Raw genomic sequence first — 23518 nt, 5'->3', positions numbered from 1 at the left:
ACTCAGATCTGGAGATTGGCATGCTCCATTGATAAACCCAAGTTTCTTCTTAGCTGATAGAGACAACAAAATGGACCTCCTCCATCCTGGTTATCCCCTTCCATCAAACAAGGTGTTGACTAGAGTCATCCTAGGAGAATCAGAATTATTAAGATGATAGGGGTGATTGATATCATAACTCACAGCCTTTGCAATGTTGCTGGTATCTGCAGTTATGATTGTGTCACCCATTTTTGTTTAGTGAAGATGAGTTGACGTCGAGGATGAGATGATGTAAATAATCTAGATAATTGAACTGTTGGATCGAGTTAGGTGCTCTGATACCATGAACGAATTTAAAGAGTAAATTCTGAAAATTTCTGTGTATTTCATCACTTTCATATACATGTATATATACACTTGCTAAGGAATAAAAGAATGAGCAGAAAGAGTAAAATTTATAAACTTGTCCTATTCTAATTTGCCCACTAATAACTAAATTATTCTTCTAGTAACTAACTTATATTCCCTCATATGTCATTCACGTGAGGGAAGCTTCTAGTGCCACTATTATCAGATAGTCTCTATTTAATCAATCATGGATCGGCTTGCTTGATCCAAAGGCCTTGCCTTCTCCACGTGTCCATCCAAAGTCGACCAAAAATAACCTATTTGACTTAGGTTATATCAAACACTTTGGTTTGAAGACAAACCATCTCTGTTAGGTCTTCTTCTTCATCTCATCTTCTTCTCTATCTGTAGATGAACCACCATGAAAATCAGAATTATGAGGAGGCTTTTTCTTCTCAACATTCTCCATTTGTATGTTTTTTAATCAAGTAATTTGTCTGAATACCACTTGCACCTCTCATTTAATTCGAGAGAGAAGATATATATTGTTAATGAGGGAGAGAAATTTTATTTTATTGACAGGCATATATGATAAGATTTTCTTTTATTTGACAGGATAACCATTGAGTTAATTTAATAAATCTCAAGTTCCAATAGTTTCATATAAATGACAGTTAGTAATTCTGTTATGTATGGTAGATTCCATGAACTGATCACACACGCTGGAAAAATACGGTTCACTATTTTCTACTTCTTCAGATCTTGCTCAACAAAAGAATTCGTCATATTTTTTTAAGTGGAAGCCCATCAAGGAAAAGAAAAGGAGAAAAACAGAGCAACAAAGTTGGTATACTAAATTAGATAAATTTATTAGGGGCACGATTAGTAAAAAGATCTCCTAACAGGTCAGTGAGAGCTATTTTTTCAACCATAACACGTTATAGTAATTTTATAGACAACATTTTAATTAACCTTAATTTATTTGTTCATTTTTATTGAATGGAATAATAGTTGTCTTGCTTAACGTACTTTCCATGAAAAAGATAGGGAATTTGGCTTAATCCTAAGAGGGGAGCAAGAAAGCATCAGTCTTACTCTGCACAACTGTATAATTTTTTCTTGAACTATATATTCGGTCAGGTTTGAAAAGATTCGCTTGTCGACATTAGATTGACATTTTGTTTTGCTTAATCCTAAATCTTAGGAATATGTTTCTACGTCTATGCAAAACTTTCACATGGTTCTTGCTATTTACGCATGACTTCTACTGTTGGTGAATCGGTGCAAGCAACCTCTGCCACCCCATTCCCCAACAGCCCAGGGAAGATCCATCCCAAATATATATATATATATATATATATATATATATATATATATATATATATATATATATATATATATATATATATAAAAGAAGAAGAAAAAGAGGAAGAACAAGAAAGTATATAAAAAAAACTAAAAAAAGGTCAAATTGGAAGTGATGAAAAGACGAGAAAACCCTTTTTGTCCTATCTGAGTTAGTTCATTGTGTGAAGTGAAGGATTTTGGACTTCTGGTGGTGGTGGGGTAATGACGGGCCAGGCCAGGCCGGATGCGGCACATTCCATGCTGAGTTGGGCAGATTATCTATTTTTCTTTTCCAGAACCAGCCCCACCTCATCCTTGCCCGCCCTACGGACGATCTATAACTAAAAAAATTCCATAATCTTCTACTAATAAAGAAAAGATGGCATAATCAAAAGTAAGTCTGAATGTACTTAGTAACTTATTCTCCAGTCAAAAGGTAACATCATATAAAGTAAGCCTGAATATCTTAAATATCTTCACAAAGAGTAGTGACGAGTAAACTGGGTTTGCTGACAAAATCTGGCATCTAAAAACACATGTAAATAGCTAAGAGCAAGAAAGTACTTTAACATGCATTAAGGTGACGCCAAAATACTTAACCAATCATGTGACAAGTAACTTGAGAGCAAGAAACTATTGCAGTACGTGGCAGTTGCTGCCGAACAAGTTACATTTTATAAGTAAAACAAGTCAAGGTTAGCTTTCTTTTTCTTCCCTTTTTTAAGTTTTGACTTACTAGTATCGGACATGAAAATTTTGGAGCTTATAGTGGAAACATAAAAATTGTCTTCTTCTCATGAAAATTTTGGAGCTTATAGTGGAAACATAAAAATTGTCATCTTCTCAGTGTTCCTCTTCAGATCTTGATCCTTTCGAAAATAGAAGTCAACACATTCATACTGATGAGTTCATTTCTTTATAAAAGAATTCTCCCATAATTTAAGAAATTGCGTCACCCTTTTTAGGAAATTGAAGAAATTCTATAACAAAAGCATAAAATATTGATGTTCTTGAAGAATATCAAAAAAATGTCCAAAAACAATTATTGGCTTGTTATCCATAAATAAGCTAGCATGCCGTGAGTGAAAGTTGAACACTGCAATGATAAGATTGTGAAAGAAGTTGAACTCATCCATTACATGAGGTAATTTAGTATTCTCTACATCCAAATTTGTGTGTCAGTTGGTCAAATTTCGAAAGTTAAAATTTTAAATTCTGACCGTGAATTCGGTCATAGAGTTCTTTAAGTTTTTTTAAAAAAAATTATACATTTAAAAACTATATTAAAGTATTGTAAGTCATATTAATTAACAATTTTAAACACTAATTCTCTACAATGGTGCTGCCTGATTTGTACTGTATTTATCTCTATACGTGTTGATCATTGTTTATCAACAATAGAGTACTTGTTCACTAGTAAGTGCCATCTAGCTAAGCTAAGCAGAACCGAAGAATGAAGCTTAGCCACTTTTGGTTTTTTGGACTGCACTAATAACTACGTTTGACTATTTATTTGATTATTGTTATTATTATATTTATATGTGATTAATTGGCCAGGCAATGGATGTGGTTAGTGCGACTAACGTATACCCTTGCGTCAACAAGTCAGCCTCCACGTACAACCCAGCTGACATTGCTCAATCAATTTTGGCCTCTTTTGTCCGGGTTTTATGGGCTTAGCTAAACCCACACCATTTTTTGCATGAAAAATATATATAGAATGTATGTGAACATTTACAGAAATTTGAACAATTATAAGATTTTGAATTCATAATTTCAAAAGTATAATAGGTTCTGTAGTGAAAAATTGTAAAGGTTGAACTCATAAAATATAAATTTTGGATCCACTTGTGCCCCTAAAAAAAGAAATAAGAATTAAAGAAGAGAAATTGCAATGAAATTTTGCTCTTCTCATAAATATTCATAAATGTATGAATAGTTTTTATGCGTATATATGACAATATACATGATACACGTATCAAGACGGATAGTAATGTGTAATATGTTTTCTTCTGCATATATGCAGCTTAATGGAAGATTGTTTATGGTCTTCACATGTTCTCAAGTGGTCCTAGTAAGGAGCTGATCAATAAGAGTTCCAGAATATGTATGAGGATTGAGGTATATAGAATAGGAAAAACAAAAAATTAATGCTTGTCACGAATTTGCTATCTCGCCTTTGCAGAAAAGGGATTGTGATTGAAATAACAATCTAACTTTCACTAATTTAAAGATTCCATTACTCGATCAAGTGATCATCCAATTATCCAAAATTATGAACTGAAGTCACTTCTATTTCGTTTGTACCAAAAAAGTTACAAAGTTTTCGGTGGAAAAATGTGACATGGTGTGACGTGGTAGTCCACATACACTTTTTATATTTTTGGATCAAATAAAATAAGTAACACCCAAACAAAACATAGAAAATTCACCCATACACCCAACCCAATCCACTAAACATAAAAATCTACCACTAAGTAAAATCAAATACTAAAACACATCCTTGTTGTAAATGCATCTCTCTTATTATTATTAAAACCAGATTTCTTCTTTTTCATGATTTTACTCTAGTTTTATAAAATAATAATGGGTACGAGGTTCAGGACTAAGGACTAGAGTGACCTGTGTTCTTCTTTTATCAGTGACATGTATTCTTCTTTTTACGATTTTTCTTTTACTTTTTACAAAACAATAGTGGGTACGGGATTAGGAATTAGAGTGAAACCATGAAAAAAAAGTTGTTGTTTATAAGAAGAAGAAGAAGAAGAAGAAGAAGAAGAAGAAGAAGAAAAAGAGAAATGCATTTGCAGTAGGGATGTGTTTTGTGTTTGATTTTATTTAACGGGTGAATTTTTATTTTTAGCGAGTTAGGTTGGGTGTATGGGTGGATTTTTTATGTTTTGATTGAGTGTTAATAAATTTATTTGGTCCAAAAATATTTTAAAAAATCCATATGGAATACCACACCACATTTTTTCAGCGAAAAGCTTGATAAATCCGAATGACTAACTATTTATGTTCAATAGGAATAGTTGAGTGATTTTCTTGTTAAAAATGAAAGAAAAATAACGTTAGTCCATAATTTTAGATAATTAATTGATTATCTGTGTAATAACTGTTTTAAGAAGCCGCTGTTTTGGGTGTACTGGTTCCATTTTACCAAGTTTTGTTATAGCCTATGTGATTATTAATTTTAGTGGATCATTGATTGAGACTGGGGATATAAACTAACTTAAAATCTTTTGTCCATAGATGTCAATTATTCTCTTTATACTATCCAAAGACTTCTTTTCTTTTCTAAATATGAAATATCGAGAAAGTTTTGACGTGGCACTCATGTGGAGATTGAAGTAAATAAAATACATAAATAGCAACTTTTCATATAGACGAAAGAGAGCAATGAAAAAATGATGAAGCACTTGCACAGTATTTTTCTAAAGTGTGAATTGTTAGTTTGGATTATAACAAAAGGTGTGAACGTACAGATAGAAACAATTTGTAGTTCGTTTTTATGCGGAAAACATTTTGGCAGCTTCTTATTTTACGCCTAACAAACAAAGGACCCTTGTTCACTAGTACTTAAGAACTACATCACAAAATTCTAAAGAAAACACAACAAATTGTTAGTAATGCAAAGGTGGAGTTTGATTTCATTTGAGTTGAAATCCTTTTAGAAAGAAAAGAAAATGATTGATTTGAATTATATAGATAGACCTTGTTTCGTAATCTTTAGCTCAAAAAGTAGAAATAATAGAGAAGGTTTTCCCTAACACCGTCAATTTTACACACAATTAGCATGAATTCTCTATTAATCAAAAATGGGACATGTAATCTACTTTGGAATAAACCATAGTACTAGCACTTTTTCGAGCATAATTTTAGAAACTCTAAAACTTAGCTATGAGTTAGCCACAGTAGTGTCATTGTCGCAATGAATGTGGAAATTAAAAGGTGCGGCCAGCGTAATGTTGCAAGCTTAATCACTTGTCCAAGCAATTCTCCACCTCCTCACAGCTCTGCAAATGTTCACACCACTCATCTCTATTGCTTAGCTGATGGATATAAATTATTCATATAATTTTATACGTAAAAAATAAAATTTTAAAATAAAATATGAATAATGATATCTTATCCTCGCATATTTTCTAACAAATCTTGTAGGAAGAAGAAATTATGAAAAAGAAGGAAAGAGGCTAAAAGACAAGACAATGAAGCAAAGTCACAGTTGCACATATCATCTTCGTATTCGCAAATGTGGAATATACATATGGGCTTAATTATGGAAAGAGATAATTAGAGATGAAAAGGAGCATAATTGCATATGTGGAATCTATATACGCAATGTCACATTCGCATACATGGAACCTACATTTGCAAGTCTAACCTATGAAGTCAAGAATGGAAGCAAAAGAGCTATAGATGCATAAGTGGAATCTATATACGCAAAGGTCATATATGCATACATGGAACCTACATTTGCAAGTCTAACTCATGAAGTCAAGAATGGAAGCAAAATAGTCATAGATGCATGTGTGGAATCTATATTTGCAAAGGTCACATTCGCATACATGGAACCTACATTTGCAAGACTAACTCATGAAGTCAAGAGTGAAGCACAAGTGTCATAGTTGCATATATGGAATCTACGTACACAAAGGTTGTGAGCACCTAATTTTTGACTATATTTGAATTTTTATCACCTTCAATATGTAAATATTTTCAGAAATTTAATATATATATATTTTTAGCTTTGTTACATTTTTTTAGGGTAAAGATTAATAATAATTTAAAAAGTCAATTATTACTATTAGTATTATTTTTATTTTTATCTTTATTTTAAATAAAATGAATTAAAAAACCGAAAAAAAATAAAAATTAATTAATTATTTTTTTATAAAAAAACAAAATTCGGATGGGAATTAAAAAAATAGTAAAATTAGAAATATAAAATTAAAAAATAAAAGTAAAAGTAGGTAGAAAATGTTTAATAAAAAAAGTAAAAGAAAGTGGAAAATTAAAAAAATAAAAGTAAAAGAATGTGAAAATTTTAAAAATTAAAATTAAAATAAAGTTGAAATTAAAAAATAAAAGTAACGGTATCTGATTTTTTTAAATAAAAATAAAAGTAAGTGGAAATTAAAAAAAAAAGTAAAATAAGTGGGAAATAAAAAAAAGGTAAAAAAGTGGGATTTTAAACATATTAAAAGTAAAAAAAAAAGTGAGAAATTAAAAAATAAAAGTAAAGGAAAGTGGGAAATTATTTTTTAAAAAGAATAAGAAAAATGGGAAGTGAAAAGTTTTTTAATTAAAAAATAAAAATTAAAAAAATTAAAAACAAAATCTGAAAATTCCAAAAAAATTTCTATAAATAGAAGAGAAATGTGAGGGGGAAAAGAGGGAGAGAAGGAGAAAAAAAAAGAGGGAGGAGAAAATTGAGAGAAATTTATTTTCTTCTTGTAGGATAAGGGAATTTCTACTTGTATCATTCTTTCTTCGTCTTTCTTTAGAAAATCCAGCCTAAAATTCCAGCAAAAAACCAACACCTAACACCTCATCTTCGTCCATGAACCACCAGCTGAAACTTACCCAAACACTAAAACAAAGAGTTTCATTCGAGGTTAGAAGCTCCGTCGAGGTTCTCGATACCGTTTTTGGTTGTGGTTAGTTCGTACAAAAGTCCATCACAGCTTTGTTCATGTTGCACCGAAGAATATTTAGCTATTGAAAGATCCATTTCTTGCTCCCCAGTTTTTGGATTCTAATTCATATTATGTTTGCTATAAGTTTAAATATTTTTTTTCTGTTTTGCTTAAAGATTGATTCACGATTGGTTTACTGTTTCACTTGTTATTTTTTAAGGATATTTTAGTCTAATTGCTTACTGTTTTTAGTTTTAGTTAATTAGCATGCCTTGAAGTCCTTGGTTAATTCTTTTGGTGTTAAGACGTGAGTTTTGCTTCATCGGTGTCGTTATTTTCGAATGATTGTTAGTGCTAAGAATATGGGCTCAAAACTTAATTGGTAAATAAATTATTTCCTAATTGGGCCATACACTAATATCTTGAAAGATGAGTTGGACATTCACATGAAATGACTGGGCTTTAGGAATTACTTTTTAATGATAAGAACGATTGGATTAATTAATATATTACTATCACTTGGGGCATATTCTATAGATTATAAGATGAATTGAAAGAGTCTTTTGGTCATCAAGTACTAAATGATCCATTAGCAATTAAGACATGTCATCCACAAATAAATTCCATAATATATGGCCTTCACAATAATCTCAAATTAATTTAGGAAGATAGACTCATAAACATTCGTAGCTTGCTTTAGGCGCGATTAATAAATCATCGTGACTATGGGTACGGTTCCCGTGGTATAGTCGCGATATGTAAAACCCAACTCAAGTGCGCATTTCACGTGACTTGACTTCAACTTCGAATAATAATAAAAATAAGCATGTTGTAAATCACGGGTGCGTTTCACGTGACGCGATTCGCAATATCTACAAAAATAAATGAGTGTGCGACATTGCGACTTGTTCAAATAAGTTTCATAAATAATTAAAAGCGGTTAAAAGTTAAAAATGCACAATAGATTTTAAGCATGTATTAAATAAGATAATTAGGCCAATCATTAATAGTTGAGCGGCCGTGCTAAAATCACGGAACTCGGGAGTGCCTCACACCTTCTCCTAGGTTAACAGAATTCCTTACCCGGTCTTGTGTGTTTGCAGACCACAAAAATAGAGTCAAATTTTCTCAATTTGGGATTTAAAATAAACCGGTGACTTGGGACACCATAAATTATTCCAAGTGGCGACTCTGACTGAAACAAATAATCTCATTTCGAATAATGTCACTTTAATTGAAAAAACTCCCCTACCCCTACCCCTCGGGAAAAAAGGAGGTGTGACAAAGGTCACTTCGCATACATGGATTTCACATTCACAAAAGTGGAACATGACAAAAGCTACTCATCTTTTCCTATAAATAGCAAGCTCTCTTTGTATAAGGATCCAATCTTTTGTAAGACAAGAACTAGTTTTGGTCTTGTTTCTTTGTAGTAAAAATATTTCCTTAGTCTTTTAAATATTTTTAGTCTTCTAAATATCTTTTTTTAGCTTTTCTTACTCCATAATGGAACAATCTCTTTTTGTTGGGATAGTTGATGAAACTTGATATATTTTATAATATTATGTAAGTTTTTTTATATTCTTGGCTTGAAACTTTTTATTTACATTTCAGATTATGCTGAAATGATGATTTTTAATTACTCTATTATCACGTCTATATATTTATCTCTAAGTTATTCATATATTAACTTTGTAATTCTCGAGAAGCAAAATTAATATATAATAGCTAATGAATAAAATAGTAGAGTGAAAGTAATTTTTCAATAAACTATTATTTCAAGTCAGTAATCTTGATTGCCTCAGTTTTAATTCTCACAGATAAATTATTGTAGGCAGAATTATTGATCCTTAGTAAAAATATTCTCACAAAATTTTTACTTTCTATTAGCACAATTCAAGCAAGAAAAATATTTCGGTTTAAACGTCACTAGTCTTAAGTTGATTAATTAATATAATTCTCACGGAGTGTTATTAATTGGTTATTTCTTAGTGAGCAAAATATAATTGTATTAGAAATAAGCAAGTATTCTTTAAAAAAATAAAGGCAGAAATTAAGATTTTATTATAGTAATATTGTCAACTGAATTCAATGATTCCCAACTCTTTTTTAAAATTATAAATCTTTCAAAAGTTATTTGTTTTGCTTAAGTATTTAACAAATTTTAAACCTCACTCACTTTTCATCAATTTGATTCTCTCAAATAGTAGTTAAAATATTACAAGTCTGTAGCATAGATTATTCAATCTCTGCGGAACGATACGTTAAACTATACTAGAATTTGACATAGTACAAGCAGAAAATTCCAAAACACATTGGCCTCGTCATTAGCTAATAGCTAGTTAGCTACTTACTACATAGGAAGACACACCAAATAAGATCCAAAAGTTTGTCTTGCCTGAGATTTGCTTTAATTATTACTCCCTCCGTTTCAATTACGTGAACCTATTTGACTGGGCACGGAGTTTAAGAAAAGAGAGAAGACTTTTGAATTTGTAGTGTAAAATGAGGCACATATATTTTGTGTGGCTATAAATCATTGCATAAAGATAAATTATTTTCAAATAAGGAAAGAGGTCATTATTTTTGACACAAACTAAAAAGGAAATAGATTCACATAAATTGAAACGGAGAATGTATTTGAAGCTCGACTAAATTGTCAAATAATGCGCCCAGTATTAATTTCCTAAAGTCATCTTTCACATCATTGCTTTTTGATGTAATTGTGAGTGAGACATGAATCCACTTTTTCCTATATCTTCTTGTACCAATTTTTATCACTAAGCAATTTTTCAAGAAAGTTTGGTTTCCAATAAAGGCATGCATATAGAAACTTAGCAATATAATTTTGGTTCAGTTTCTTCATATATTTGTGCCTAAGTTTCAAATCATTGCCTTAGCCACTCGTTGTTCAAGTCAATATAAAGTATAAATTCAATTATCACTGTTGCCATCAGATTTTCCCTACACAATACGTGTATTGATTGATTTAAGAATACCTTGTAATTGCACTATGGTTATTGAGTCGGAAAGGGATGTCTCACGGACCCTTGAGTTTGCAATTAAGAACATTTACCCAAATGTCAACTATAACGGAACCCACATAGCCCAATAGGCCCACTGTTGCAAACTCTGTTGACAGGAGTATCAAAAGCAGACAAAATTTATACCAAGAAAAAAAAAATCAATTTAAACCGACTGTATTGACGTGTGTTGCATTATGGTATATACTGATTTGAAGTTGTGATAGGCAGATAATATTTGATTTAAATTAGTTTTCAATACCAATATGTTAAGTTACATGCCTTTGTGTATTTTGATGATCTAACAAACTTCTTAATAAGAACCAGATTGGGAACCTGTTACACATCCTCAAAGTGCTTAAGAACAACAAGTCTCAAGTCTGGCACAAGTCCCAACAACTTGAGTCAAAGAAATGAGAGAGAGAACAGATGTCCATCAGTTCCTCTGATGAAGTACAAGTCAACTCTCTACAGCTGTAAAGTCGATGCACTGTTTTCTGCACACGCAACAATGCAGCAGTCACTTTTTTGAGCATGCCTTGTACCGGATAATTGCATACATCATCCAAATGACCTCACTTGTATATTACCAACATGAGGCAAGGAAAATCAACGCACTTGCACAACTCTAAATCATCAATTCTCTCTCAAAGTGTGCTACCAACTTCAAGTTATTGAAGAGCACAGGACCAGATCCCAGTACCAAGTCTATCATACGTCCTTAGTATTGTTGTGTCTTTGTTAGTGTCATTTATTTGTAACTCCTACTCAGCTTATTTAGAAGCATTTCTGTAGGAGATCATTTGTAAAATCATAAACTCAGTGTTTGTGTTTTGGCTAGAGTTAGTCAAAGTGTGTGCTTTGTAATAGAGTTATTACAAAGAGGCTTGTAATAGAGTTGTTATAAGTAGGTGAGGGATTAAGAGGTTAATTCCTAGATTATAATAGATTGTAATCTGAAAGTTGCTCGGTTAGTGAAGTTGAAATCCTACGAGGGTAGGTCGTGGTGTTTAATCCCGTGAGTTGGGAGTTTTCCATGTAAAACTTTGTTGTGTCTTTTACTTACTTACTGATGTGTGTGTGTGTTTTGTGGAAACTGATAGAGAATCAGGTTCTCTATACAGTTTGGTGGACCCTAAGTTTATATCAATTGGTATCAGAGCAGGTTCTTTCTATAAGGCTAACACCTAGAAGGATCCACATGGCTGCTCCACCAAACTTTCAAGAAGGTCAATCAACCTACAGACCACCAAGATTCAATGGACAGTATTACGGATGGTGGAAGACAAGGATGCATGATTTTATCATGGCTGAGGATTCTGAGCTCTGGGATGTCATCTGCGATAGCCCCTTCGTTCCCATGAAGACCATTGGGGAGCCAGCAGCGACAGTTCCAAAACAAGGAAGGAGTACAACGATGTTGACCGCGAAGCTATAGAGAAAAATTTTCGAGCAAAAAAGATCCTCGTCTGTGGTATTGGTCCAGACGAGTATAACAGAATCTTTGCATGTCAATTTGCCAAGGAGATATGGGAGGCTATCCAAACAGCACAAGAAGGGACAACTCAAGTTAAGCAGTCAAAGATCAACATGCGCACTACTGAGTATGAACTATTTAGGATGAAGGATGATGAGTCTATTCAGGACATGCATACTCGATTTACCTCCATCATCAATGAGCTCCATTCTCTAGGAGAAATCATTCCAAGAAACAAACTTGTCAGGAAGATACTTAGCGTATTACCTGGCTCTTGGGAAAGCAAAGTTAATGCCATCACAAAGGCAAAAGATCTTCAAACGTTGACCATTGATGAACTCATTGGTAATCTGAAGACATATAAAATTAAGAAGAAGAAGGACCATGAAAGAAGAGAGCCCAAAAAGGAGAAGAACCTCGTCCTCAAGGCAGATAACAATGACTCAAGTAGTGAGGATGCTGAATGTAACGACCCGGCCGGTCGTTTTGAGAATTATAACCCGGTTTCCCCATTTACTGCTCAATTTATGTTTTATAGTTATTTTATAACTTACCGGATTAGTGGGTTCGGGTCCGGAAGAAATTCGGAGTGAAATGAGACACTTAGTCTCATAATTAAAAATTTAAGTTAGAAAAGTGGATCGGATATGGACCTATGTGTAAATGAATTTGAATTTGAATTTGGATGATTCCAATAGCTCCATATAGTAATTTTGGGCTTAGGAGCGTGTCCGTAATATTATTTGGAGGTCCGTAGTGAAATTAGGCTTGAAATGCCGAAAGTTAAATTTTTGGGAAGTTTGACAGGGGGGTTGACTTTTTGATATCAGGGTCGGATTTTGATAAAATTGGTATGGTTAGACTCATGGTTTAATGGTCTTTCGGATTTTATAACTTTTGTCGAGTTCCGAGACGTGGGCCCCATAAGCGATTTTTGAGCTAAAATTCAGATTTTTAAAGAAAATTAGCATTTTCTTATGGAATTAATTTCAATAAATTTTATTGACTGAAACAAATTATTTGTGACTAGATTCGAGATATTCAGAGGCCGATTTGCGAGGCAAAGGCATAGTAGAGTAAAGAATTTCACGCTCTAAGGTAAGTAACAGTTTTAAATCTGGTCATGAGGGTATGAAGCCCCGGAATGTTGTGTCATTTGATTATTTTGGAGGTGACGCACATGCTAGTTGACGGGCGTGTGGGCGTGCACCGAGGAGATTGTGACTTGGTCCATCCCGTGAAACTGTAAAGTTGAATAATTTGTTGTTAAGTTATATGCACTCTATGTGTTGAAGAAATTTGACTATAAATCATGTTAGAAATCATGCTTAGGCTATGTGATATTATTGTTGGGACCCACAGAGGGCATGTACTTATTGAATCATGTCATTGTTGTGAAATCTCTGAAAGATTTTATATTTGAATTACATGAACTTGAACTGTATAAAATTGATTTGACTTAAACTGCCGGATTTGAAAGCATGTCTATTCTTTGCTGAAATTACTGAAAGTGAACTATAACTATGTAGCTCGTCATTATCTTCAGTTCCTTAGTTATTATTGTTACTTGCTGAGTTGGTTGTACTCATACTACATCCTGCACTTCGTGTGCAGATCCAGGTGTTCCCGGATATAGCGGGTGTTAATTATTTCACGCAGTTAATTTTCAGGAGATTCAGAGGTAGTTGTCGTGTTTCGCAGACCTTGTCTTTCTTTCCCTATCTCCTTGTTTACTGTATTTTGGTCTTAGACTATTATAGACCTTATGTTCCAGATTTGTATCCATATTAGAAGCTCATGTACTCAGTGACACCAGATTTTGGGGAGTGTTCGTGTCAGTATTTATGGGATTTTGTATTGTATTAAATTATTGTATTTTCAAACTTAAGAGAAATTATGGTTTATCGAGATTTTTGTCTTTTCTAGTATCGAGATAGGCGCCATCATGACAGGTTGGGATTTTGGGTCGTGATAAATTGGTATCAGAGCCTAGGTTACATAGGTCTCACGAGTCATGAGCAGGTTTAGTAGAGTCTTGCGGATCGGTACGGAGACGTCTGTACTTATCTTCGAGAGGCTGCAGAAACCTTAGGAAAATTTCACTTTCTTGTATTCTGTCGTGCGAATTTGTTGATTCTGGAAATTAAATTTTTGCTATTCTATTCTCTCACAGATGGTGAGAACACATACTACCGGATCAGACGGTCAGCTACCAGTGCCACCAGTTAGGGCCGCGAGAGGCCGGGGCCGAGGTAGAGGTCGAGGTGTAGCTCGTACCACAGTTGGACCAGCACCTGTAGTGCTCGTACCACAGTTGGACCAGCACCTGTAGTACCACCAGTTGCTCCAGCTCAGGAGCAGATTCCGGATATAGCTGAGCCGACAGGATCAGCTCAGGCACCAGTTGTGCCCATTGAGATTCCATGCCTTCAGGAGACTTTGGCCCAGATATTGGCTGGTTGCACTGGTCTTGTTCAGGTGGTTTCGGCTCAGGCAGCACCTGCCGCTTCTCAGGCCGGGGGAGGTACTCATACCCCCGTTGCTCGTACTCCAGACCAGGTAGTACAGGGACTTCAAATACCGGGGGCACTACCAGCCCAGCCGGTTATAGCTGCTCAGGCCCCGGTAGTTCCTGTTATGGCAGATGATAAGTAGAGTAGACTTGAGAGATTTGAGAGGCTTCGACCTCCACCATTTAGCGGTACTGAGTTAGAGGATGCCCAGGTTTTCTGGATAAGTGTCAGTGGATACTTCAGACAGCGGGTATTTTAGAGACCAGTGTGGTCTCATTCACTACTTTTCAGTTTTCTGGGACTGCCTTCAGATGGTGGGAGTCTTACGAGAGGTGTAGGTTGGTCGATGCAGCACCCCTTACCTGGCTGCAGTTCTCCGGTCTATTCCTGGAGAAGTTCGTGCCTCAGTCCCGCAGAGAGGAGCTGCGCTGGCAGTTTGAGCAGCTTCGTCAGGGTGATATGTCCGTGACACAATATGAGATGAGATTTTCAGAATTGGCCCGTCATGCTATCTGGTTGATTCCCACAGACAGGGAAAGGATCAGGAGATTCATAGATGGCCTCACTTTTCAGCTGTGATTACTCATGACTAGAGAGAGTGTGTCTGGTGCTACTTTCGATGAGGTGGTCGACATTGCTCGTCATATTGAGATGGTTCATAGCCAGGAGCGGGTTGAGAGGGAGGCTAAGAGTCCTCGTTGTTCCGGTGATTTCAGCGGTGTTCTTTCAAGGGGTCTGTTTTACCGTGGTCAGGGCCATTCTTACAGACACGCTCAGGCGGGTTGTCCAGCTCATCGTGATGCATCATCTAGCCACGGTTCTTATAGTGATCACTCAGGCCAGTCTTCATTCACTGCACTACCAGCGCAGAGTTCTCATCATGCCTCGTCTGCTAAGGAGCAACTGTTCCATCAGAGGAGGGGTTGTTTCGAGTGCGGAGAATTGGGTCATTTCAAGAGAGATTGTCCTAGGCTGTTGAGTGGGGCTCCACAGTAGAGTTCTCAACCAACGACACCAGCTCCTATAGTTATATCACCTGCCCAGCCAGCTCGGGGTGGGGCTCAGGCAGCTAGGGGTCGCCCAAGAGGGGGAGGCTGATCAGATGGCGGGCAGGCTCGACTCTATACTTTTCCTGCCATGCCAGATGTTATTGCCTCAGACGCAGTGATCACATATATTATTTCAGTGTGCCACATGGAGGCTTCTATATTATTTGACCCTGGTTCCACTTATTCATATGTATCATCGTATTTTTCTCTTTACCTGGATATGCCCTGTGAGTCCTTAGTTTTACCTGTTTGTGTATCTACACCGGTTGGCGATATTATTACTGTGGACCGTGTGTATCGGTCGTGTGTGGTGACTATTGGGAAATTGGAGACTAAAGCTGATCTCTTATTACTTGGTATGGTTGATTTCGATGTAATCCTGGGTATGGATTGGTTGTCTCCATGTCATGATATTCTGGACTGTCACGCAAAAATCCTGATGTTGACGATGTCGGGGTTGCCAAAGTTTGAATGGAGAGGTTCTCTAGATTTTGTTCCTAGTAGGGTAATTTCTTATTTGAAGGCCCAACGTATGGTTGAAAAGGGATGTCTGTCATATTTGGCCTTTGTGAGAGATGTTGATATTGATACTCCTATTATTGATTCAGTACCGGTCGTACGAGACTTTTCAGATGTATTTCCTGCAGACCTGCCGGGTATGCCACCCGATAGGGATATTGATTTCGGTATTGACTTGGTGCAGGGCACTCAGCCTATTTCTATTCCTCCGTATCGTATGCCACCAGCTGAGTTAAAAGAATTGAAAGAGCAACTTCAGGAACTCCTTGAAAAGGGATTTATTAGACCTAGTGTGTCACCTTGGGGTGCACCGGTTCTGTTTGTGAAAAAGAAAGATGGTACTATACGGATGTGCATTGACTATAGGCAGTTGAACAAAGTGACAATCAAGAATAAATATCCTTTGCCGTACATTGATGACTTATTTGACCAGGTTTAGGGAGCGAGGGTGTTCTCAAAAATTGATTTGAGATCTGGGTATCACCAGTTGAAAATTCGGGATTCAGATATTCTAAAGACGGCATTCAGAACTCGTTATGGCCACTATGAATTTCTTGTGATGTCTTTTGGGCTAACCAATGTCCCAATAATATTTATGCATTTGATGAATAGTGTATTTCAGCCATATCTTGATTTATTTGTCGTAATATTTATTGATGATATTCTGGTGTACTCACGTAGCCGGGAGGAGCATGCACAACACTTAGGTATTGTATTACAGAGGCTGGGAGATGAGAAACTTTATGCCAAATTCTCTAAGTGTGAGTTCTGGCTTAATTCGGTGGCATTCTTGGGACATATAGTGTCCAGTTAAGGAATTAAGGTGGATCCAAAGAAAATAGAGGCAGTTCAGAGTTGGCCCAGGCCATCCTCAGTTACTGCGATTCGGAATTTTCTCGGCTTGGTCGGTTATTATCGTCATTTCGTGGAGGTTTTCTCTTCTATTGCATCATCTATGACTAAATTGACTCAGAAAGGTGCTCCGTTCAGGTGGTTGTATGAATGTGAAGAGAGCTTTCAGAAGCTCAAGACAACTTTGACTACAGCTCCAGTATTGGTGTTGCCTACAGGTTCAGAGTCTTATACTGTGTATTGTGACGCGTCACATATTGGTCTCGGCGCAGTGCTGATGCAAGATGGTAGGGTGATTGCCTATGCATCCAGACAGTTAAAGGTACATAAGAAGAATTATCCAGTCCATGATCTTGAGTTAGCACCTATTGTTCATGCCTTGAAAATTTAGCGGCATTACTTGTACGGTGTCCAGTGTGAGGTATATACCGATCATCGGAGTCTACAACATTTGTTTAAACAGAAGGATCTTAACTTGCGGCAGCGAAGGTGGTTGAAGTTGCTTAAGGATTATGATATCACCATTCTCTATCATCCCGAAAAGGCCAATGTGGTGGCCGATGCCTTGAGTCGTAAGGCGGAGAGTCTGGGCAGCTTAGCATACTTACTGGTAGCACAGAGGCCTTTAGCCTTGGATGTTCAGGCCTTGGCTAATCAGTTTGTTAGATTGGATGTTTCCGAGCCGAATCGAGTTTTGGCCGGTGTGGTTTCTCGGTCTTCTTTATATGATCGTATCAGAGAGCGCCAGTATGATGATCCACATTTGCTTGTCCTTAAGGACACGGTTCAGCACGGTGATGCCAAGGAAGTCACTATTGGAGATGACGATATATTACGAGTGTAGGGTAGGCTATGTGTGCCTAATATAGATGGTTTGCATGAGCTGATTCTCTAGGAAGCTCACAGTTCGCGGTACTCTATTCATCCAGGCATTGCGAAGATGTATCAAGATTTGAGGCAGCACTATTGGTGGAGGCGGATGAAGAAAGATATAGTTGGGTATCTCGGTGTTTAAATTGTCAACAGGTAAAGTACGAGCATCAGAGACCAGGCGGATTGCTACAGAGACTTGAAATTCTAGAGTGGAAGTAGGAGCATATTACCATGGACTTCGTAGTTGGACTCCCATGGACTTTGAGAAAGTTTGATGTTGTTTGGGTGATAGTAGATCGGTTTACCAAATATGCGCATTTTATTCCAGTCGGTACTAATTATTCTTCAGAGCGGTTGGCTGAGATTTATATTCGTGAGATTGTTCGCCTATACGGTGTGCCGGTGTCCATTATTTCATATCGGGGTATGCAATTTACCTTATAGTTTTGGAGGGTAGTACTGCGAGAGTTGGGCACACAGGTTTAGTTGAGTACAATATTTCACCCTCAGACGGACGGACTGTCCCAGCGCACTATTCAGATATTGGAGGATATGCTACACGCTTGTGTCATTGATTTTGGGGGTTCTTGGGATCAATTTCTGCAACTCACGGAGTTTGCCTACAATAATAGCTACCAGTAAAGCATTCAGATAGCTCCATATGAAGCTTTGTATTGGGGACGGTGCCGATCTCCGATGGGTTAGTTTGAGCCAGGTGAGGTTAGGCTATTGGGTACTGACTTGGTTCAGGATGCTTTAGAGAAGGTCAAAGTGATTCAGGAACAGCTTCACACGGCATAGTCTAGACAGAAGAGTTATGCCGACAGGAAGGTTCGTGATGTTGTTCACATGATGGGGGAGAAGGTTCTGCTCAAGATTTCACCCATGAAGGGTGTGTTGAGGTTCGGGAAGAAGGGCAAGTTGAGCCCTCGGTATATTGGGCCTTTTGAGATACTTAAGAAAATTAGAGAGGTGGCTTATGAACTTGCTTTGCCACCTAGTCTATCAGGTGTTCATCCAGTGTTCCATGTATCCATGCTCCGAAAGTATGTCGGGGATCCGTCTCATATTCTGGATTTCAGTACAGTACAGTTGGACGGTAATTTGACTTATGACGTGGAAGTGGTGGCTTTTTAGACCGGTAGGTTAGAAAGCTGAGGTCAAAGAACATAGCATCAGTGAAGGTGCAGTAGAGAGGCTAGCCAGCCGGAGAAGCTACTTGGGAGATTGAGCGGGAAATGCAGAGCAAATATCCACACTTATTTGAGACTCCAGGTATTGTTCTAAACCCGTTCGAGGACGAATGTTTGTTTAAGAGAGGGAGAATGTAACGACCCGGCCAGTCGTTTTGAGTATTATAGCCCTGTTCCCCCATTTACTTCTCAATTTATGCTTTATAGTTATTTTATGACTTACCGGGTTAGTGGGTTCGGGTTTGAAAGGAATTCGGAGTGAAATGAGATACTTAGTCTCATAATTGAAAATTTAAGTTAGAAAAGTGGACCGGATATGGACCTATGTGTAAATGACCTCGGATTTGAATTTTGATAATTCCAATAGCTCTGTATAGTGATTTTGGGCTTAGGAGCATGTCCGGAATATTATTTAGAGGTCCGTAGTGGAATTAGGCTTGAAATGCCGAAAGTTGAATTTTTGGGAAGTTTGACCGGGGGGTTGACTTTTTGATATCGGGGTCGGACTTTGATAAAATTGGTATGGTTAGACTCATGATTGAATGGGCTTTCGAATTTTGTAACTTTTGTCGAGTTCCGAGACGTGGGCCCCACACGTAATTTTGAGCTAAAATTCGGATTTTTATGAAAAATTAGCATTTTCTTATGGAATTAATTCCAATAAATTTTATTAACTGAAACGAATTATTTGTGACTAGATTCGAGGAATTCAGAGGCCGATTTGCAAGGCAAAGGCATAGTAGAGTAAAGAATTTCACGCTCTGAGGTAATTAACAATTTTAAATCTGGTCCTGAGGGTATGAAAACCTGGAATGTTGTGTCATGTAATTATTTTGGAGGTGACGCACATGCTAGGTGACGGGCGTGTGGGCGTGCACCGAGGGGATTATGACTTGGTCCATCCCGTAAAACTGTAAAGTTAAATAATTTGTTGTTATGCTATATGCTCTTTATGTGTTGAAGAAAATTGACTATAAATCATGTTAGAAATCATGCTTAGGCTATGTGATAGTACTGTTGGGACCCACAGAGGGCACGTACTTATTGAATCAATTGCTAATTTATATCTTGTGCTCAGTCATGATTTTTCTTGCGTAGCATACCTCAGTCTTTCTTGATATTTGATGATGCATTATGTTATCTTTGTTTGGGCTGATCTTTGTGATTTCTGAGAGCCCGAGAGACCACAGAGGTTGAGGACTGAGTAAGGCCGAGGGCCTGTCGGTAAGGTAAGGATATTATGGCACGTGAGTTGTCCGTGTAGGATATTATAGCACGTGAATTGTCCGTGCAGATTATGGTGCTTGGGCTGTAGGAGCCCCTCCGGAGTCTGTACACCCCCAGTGAGCGCGGGTACCCATTGAGTGTGAGTGCTGAGGGTTGAGAGCTGAGTGATGAGTTGAGTGACTGTTGCCTGAGAGGCTGTACTTGCTTTGCATTTGTTATTGCACTTGATTGCTATCTGTCATTGTTGTGAAATCTATGAAAGATTTTATATCCGGATTACATGAAATCGAAGTGTATAAAATTTATTTGACTTAAACTACCGGATTTGAAAGCATGTCTATTCTTTGCCGGAATTACTAAAAGTGAACTATAACCATGTAGCTCGTCATTATCTTCAGTTCCTTAGTTATTATTGTTACTTGCTGAGTTGGTTGTACTCATACTACACTCTGCACTTCGTGTGTAGATCCAGGTGTTCCCGGACATAGCGGGTGTTGATCATTTTGCGCAGTTGATTTTCAGGAGATTCATAGGTAGCTGTCGTGATTAGCAGACCTTGTCTCTCTTTCCCTATCTCCTTGTTTACTGTATTTTGGTCTTAGACTATTATAGACCTTATGTTCCAGATTTGTATCCATATTAGATGCTCATGTACTCAGTGACACCAGATTTTGGAGAGTGTTCGTGTCAGTATTTATGGGATTTTGTATTGTATTAAATTATTATATTTTCAAAATTAAGAGAAATTGTGATTTATCGAGATTTTTGGCTTGCCTAGTATCGAGATAGGCGCCATCACGACAGGTTGGGATTTTGGGTCGTGACACTGACATGGCCTATCTAACAAAGCGATTTCAGAAAATGGTTCGCAGGAATGGAGGCATTCCAAAAAGGGACAGCTCCAACAAACCAAGAAGTTATGACTTGCATCATAAATGTGGGAAGCTATGACATTTTATCAAAGATTGTTCTCTCCTCAAGCAAGACCAGTACAAGCACAACATAGACAAAGTAGGAACCCGATTCCTGACAAGTGATTCAAGAGAAAAGATATCGCTGACAATGTTGTGAAATAAGCTCTTGCTACATGTGGAGATTCTTTCTGTGAATCTGGGGAAGATGATGAACAGGGTGACACCTACATGATGGTAGTTGAAAGCGAAGCAGCTGAATATGACTTTATCTTTGCTCTGGTGGCAAAATCTAATGATGATGAAGATGATGATGAGGTAAACTTTCTAGACGTTCAAAGAAATTTGAGGTCTTACTCTTAAAAGAAGCTTATATCCTTTGCAAATATTTTAATTGATGTTTATCATAATCTTATAAATGATAAAAATGTGTTAACTGTGGAACTAGGAGAGGTAGAACATGAGAGAGATGATCTAGTAGTCGTAGTGGTTGACCTAAAAGAAACCATTGAGGTTCTAAAGAGAGAAAAAGATGTTCTAACTGAAAGAATTGAAAAGATAGAGCATGAGAGAGATGACCTGTTGGTAGTAGTTGTGGATCTAAAAGAAATAATTGAAGAATTAAAAAGGGTAAAAAGTTCAGGGAACATCCAAAAGGGAAAAGAAGTTGCAAGTGAGGCACACATTAAGCTTGAAAATGAACTCAAATTGGTGAAATCTAGTATGTATGATGAACTTGAAAGAAACACACAACTTTAAGAAGATCTAGGCATATTTAAAAATGACCTAGAAAAATCTCTAAAATGGACCTTGTCCTCTGATATAATCATTTTCATGTATACAAGCAACGGTGGGAACATGTAGAGAGTCGGGTTCCAAAAGGAAAGGACTCCTTACAATCCACATAGCAAGTATATTACTGTCCCTGATAATTGGCTTTGCACTCACTGTGGTAACACTGGGCACTTTAAAGAAAACTGTAAGGCTAAAATTCAGTCCCAACAGAAAAATAAGGTTTTTTGTTGAAAAGGTTACTACTGCTAAAGAACCTGGTTCCTCCATTAAAAAATGTGTAATGTCTGTTTGTACAAAAAGAAGTTTAATTCGCCCTTTTCCTAACTACAAGGGACCCAAACTTGTTTGGGTTCCTAAGTCTTTCCTTGATTTTCTTGTGCAGTGAGCAGTGAAAGGAAGCAGCCAAAAATGGTATATGGATAGTAGCTGCTCTAAGCATATGACTGGAAGCATTGATGATTTCCTTTCACTCAAAGCCCTGCAAGGAGGGAGTGTGTCATTTGGCAATGGCAAAAAGGGATACATTCTAGGAGTAGGAAGAGTTGGGAAGACGCCCACTCATTCAATTGAGAATGTGTACTATGTGAATGGCTTGAAATATAGCCTACTAAGTGTCTCTAAAATTTGCGACGAAGGAAACAAAGTTGAATTCTTATCAAAAACCTGTACAGTCACAAATCTCGTGACTGGTGAAGTGGTTCTGTTGGCAAAAAGATTCAAAAATATCTATGTTGCTGATTTTGAGTCTTTGCACAATGGGGATCTTACATGTCTGAGTGATGTTGATGATGATGTTGAGTTGTGGCATAAGAGACTGGGACATGCAAGCTTTTCATTGCTGATTAAGTTGGTTAGAAAGGACCTGGTCCGTGGGCTGCCCAAGTCAAGGTTTAAAGATCACAAGGTGTGTGATGTATGTGTAATAGAAAAGCAAGTCAGGTCCTCTTTCAAGCCCAATAATGAAGTAAGCACCCCAAGGCCACTTGATCTCCTCCATATGGATCTATGTGGACCTATGAGGGTGCCATGTAGAGGAGGAAATAAGTATATTTTTGTCATAGTTGACGACTACTCCAAATTCACATGGACCTTGTTTCTCAGAACCAAGGATGAAACCTTTCCAGTCTTTGTTGCATTTGTGAAGCAGATTCAAGTGAATATGAGCCATAATATTGTAAGTATAAGGTCTGATCATGGCACAGAGTTTGACAATGCAAAATTCGATGAATTCTATGTTGAAAATGGTATAAGTCACAATTTTTCAGCTCCAGAACACCCCCAACAAAATGGTGTTGTGGAGAGAAAAAATAGGACTCCTGAAGACATGGAAAGAACTATGCTAATTGACAGTGGCGTAGCAAAAGGCTTTTAGGTAGAGGCAGTCAACACTGCTAGCTACTTGGTGAATAGGTGTATGATCAGGTCCCTCCTGAACAAAACTCTATATGAATTGTTGAACGGGAGGAAGCCCAAGCTAGCTCACCTAAGAACGTTTGGATGCAAATGTTTCGTTCTAAATTACGGTAAGGAAGCACTGGGAAAATTTGATGCCAAAAGTGATTAATGAATCTTTCTTGGATATTTCTCACAAAGCAAAGCATACAAGGTCTATAACAAAAAGACTCAATGTGTTGAAGAAAGCATATATGTAATCTTTGATGAATCACACCACCTATTTTGGAAAGATTCACATGATAAGATTGAGCAAGACGGAGAGCAGTCGAAGGTTCCTGGAGAAGTCATTGATATGGCAAATAGAAAGGCGGAATT

General features: G+C 36.9%; 1 protein-coding gene across 1 annotated transcript; it reads left to right on the top strand.

Annotated features, from left to right (window-relative positions):
• The first annotated feature begins 70 nt into the window (after positions 1-70).
• On the top strand, positions 71-23120 carry LOC142179831 (uncharacterized). Its single transcript, XM_075250713.1, has 7 exons — positions 71-112; positions 742-801; positions 11687-12161; positions 21402-21626; positions 22131-22159; positions 22266-22652; positions 22896-23120. The coding sequence occupies exons 1-7, from the start codon at positions 71-73 to the stop codon at positions 23118-23120; spliced, it is 1443 nt and encodes a 480-aa protein (XP_075106814.1).
• The last annotated feature ends 398 nt before the right edge of the window (positions 23121-23518 follow it).

This window comes from Nicotiana tabacum, chromosome 4 (assembly GCF_000715075.1).
Source record: "Nicotiana tabacum cultivar K326 chromosome 4, ASM71507v2, whole genome shotgun sequence".
Classification (NCBI taxonomy): Eukaryota; Viridiplantae; Streptophyta; class Magnoliopsida; order Solanales; family Solanaceae; genus Nicotiana; species Nicotiana tabacum.
The sequence above is the reverse complement of the archived record's forward strand: the minus strand, read 5'-3'. Positions and strand labels throughout refer to the sequence as shown.

Bases quoted from the DNA above. Each gene is read 5' to 3' on its own strand.
- LOC142179831 (XM_075250713.1), top strand. From the start codon at position 71: ATGGACCTCCTCCATCCTGGTTATCCCCTTCCATCAAACAAG. The intron at 113-741 runs GTGTTGACTAGA...CTCTATCTGTAG, and splicing joins ATCCCCTTCCATCAAACAAG to ATGAACCACCATGAAAATCA. The intron at 21,627-22,130 runs GTGAGGCACACA...TTTCTTGTGCAG, and splicing joins AAAGGGAAAAGAAGTTGCAA to TGAGCAGTGAAAGGAAGCAG.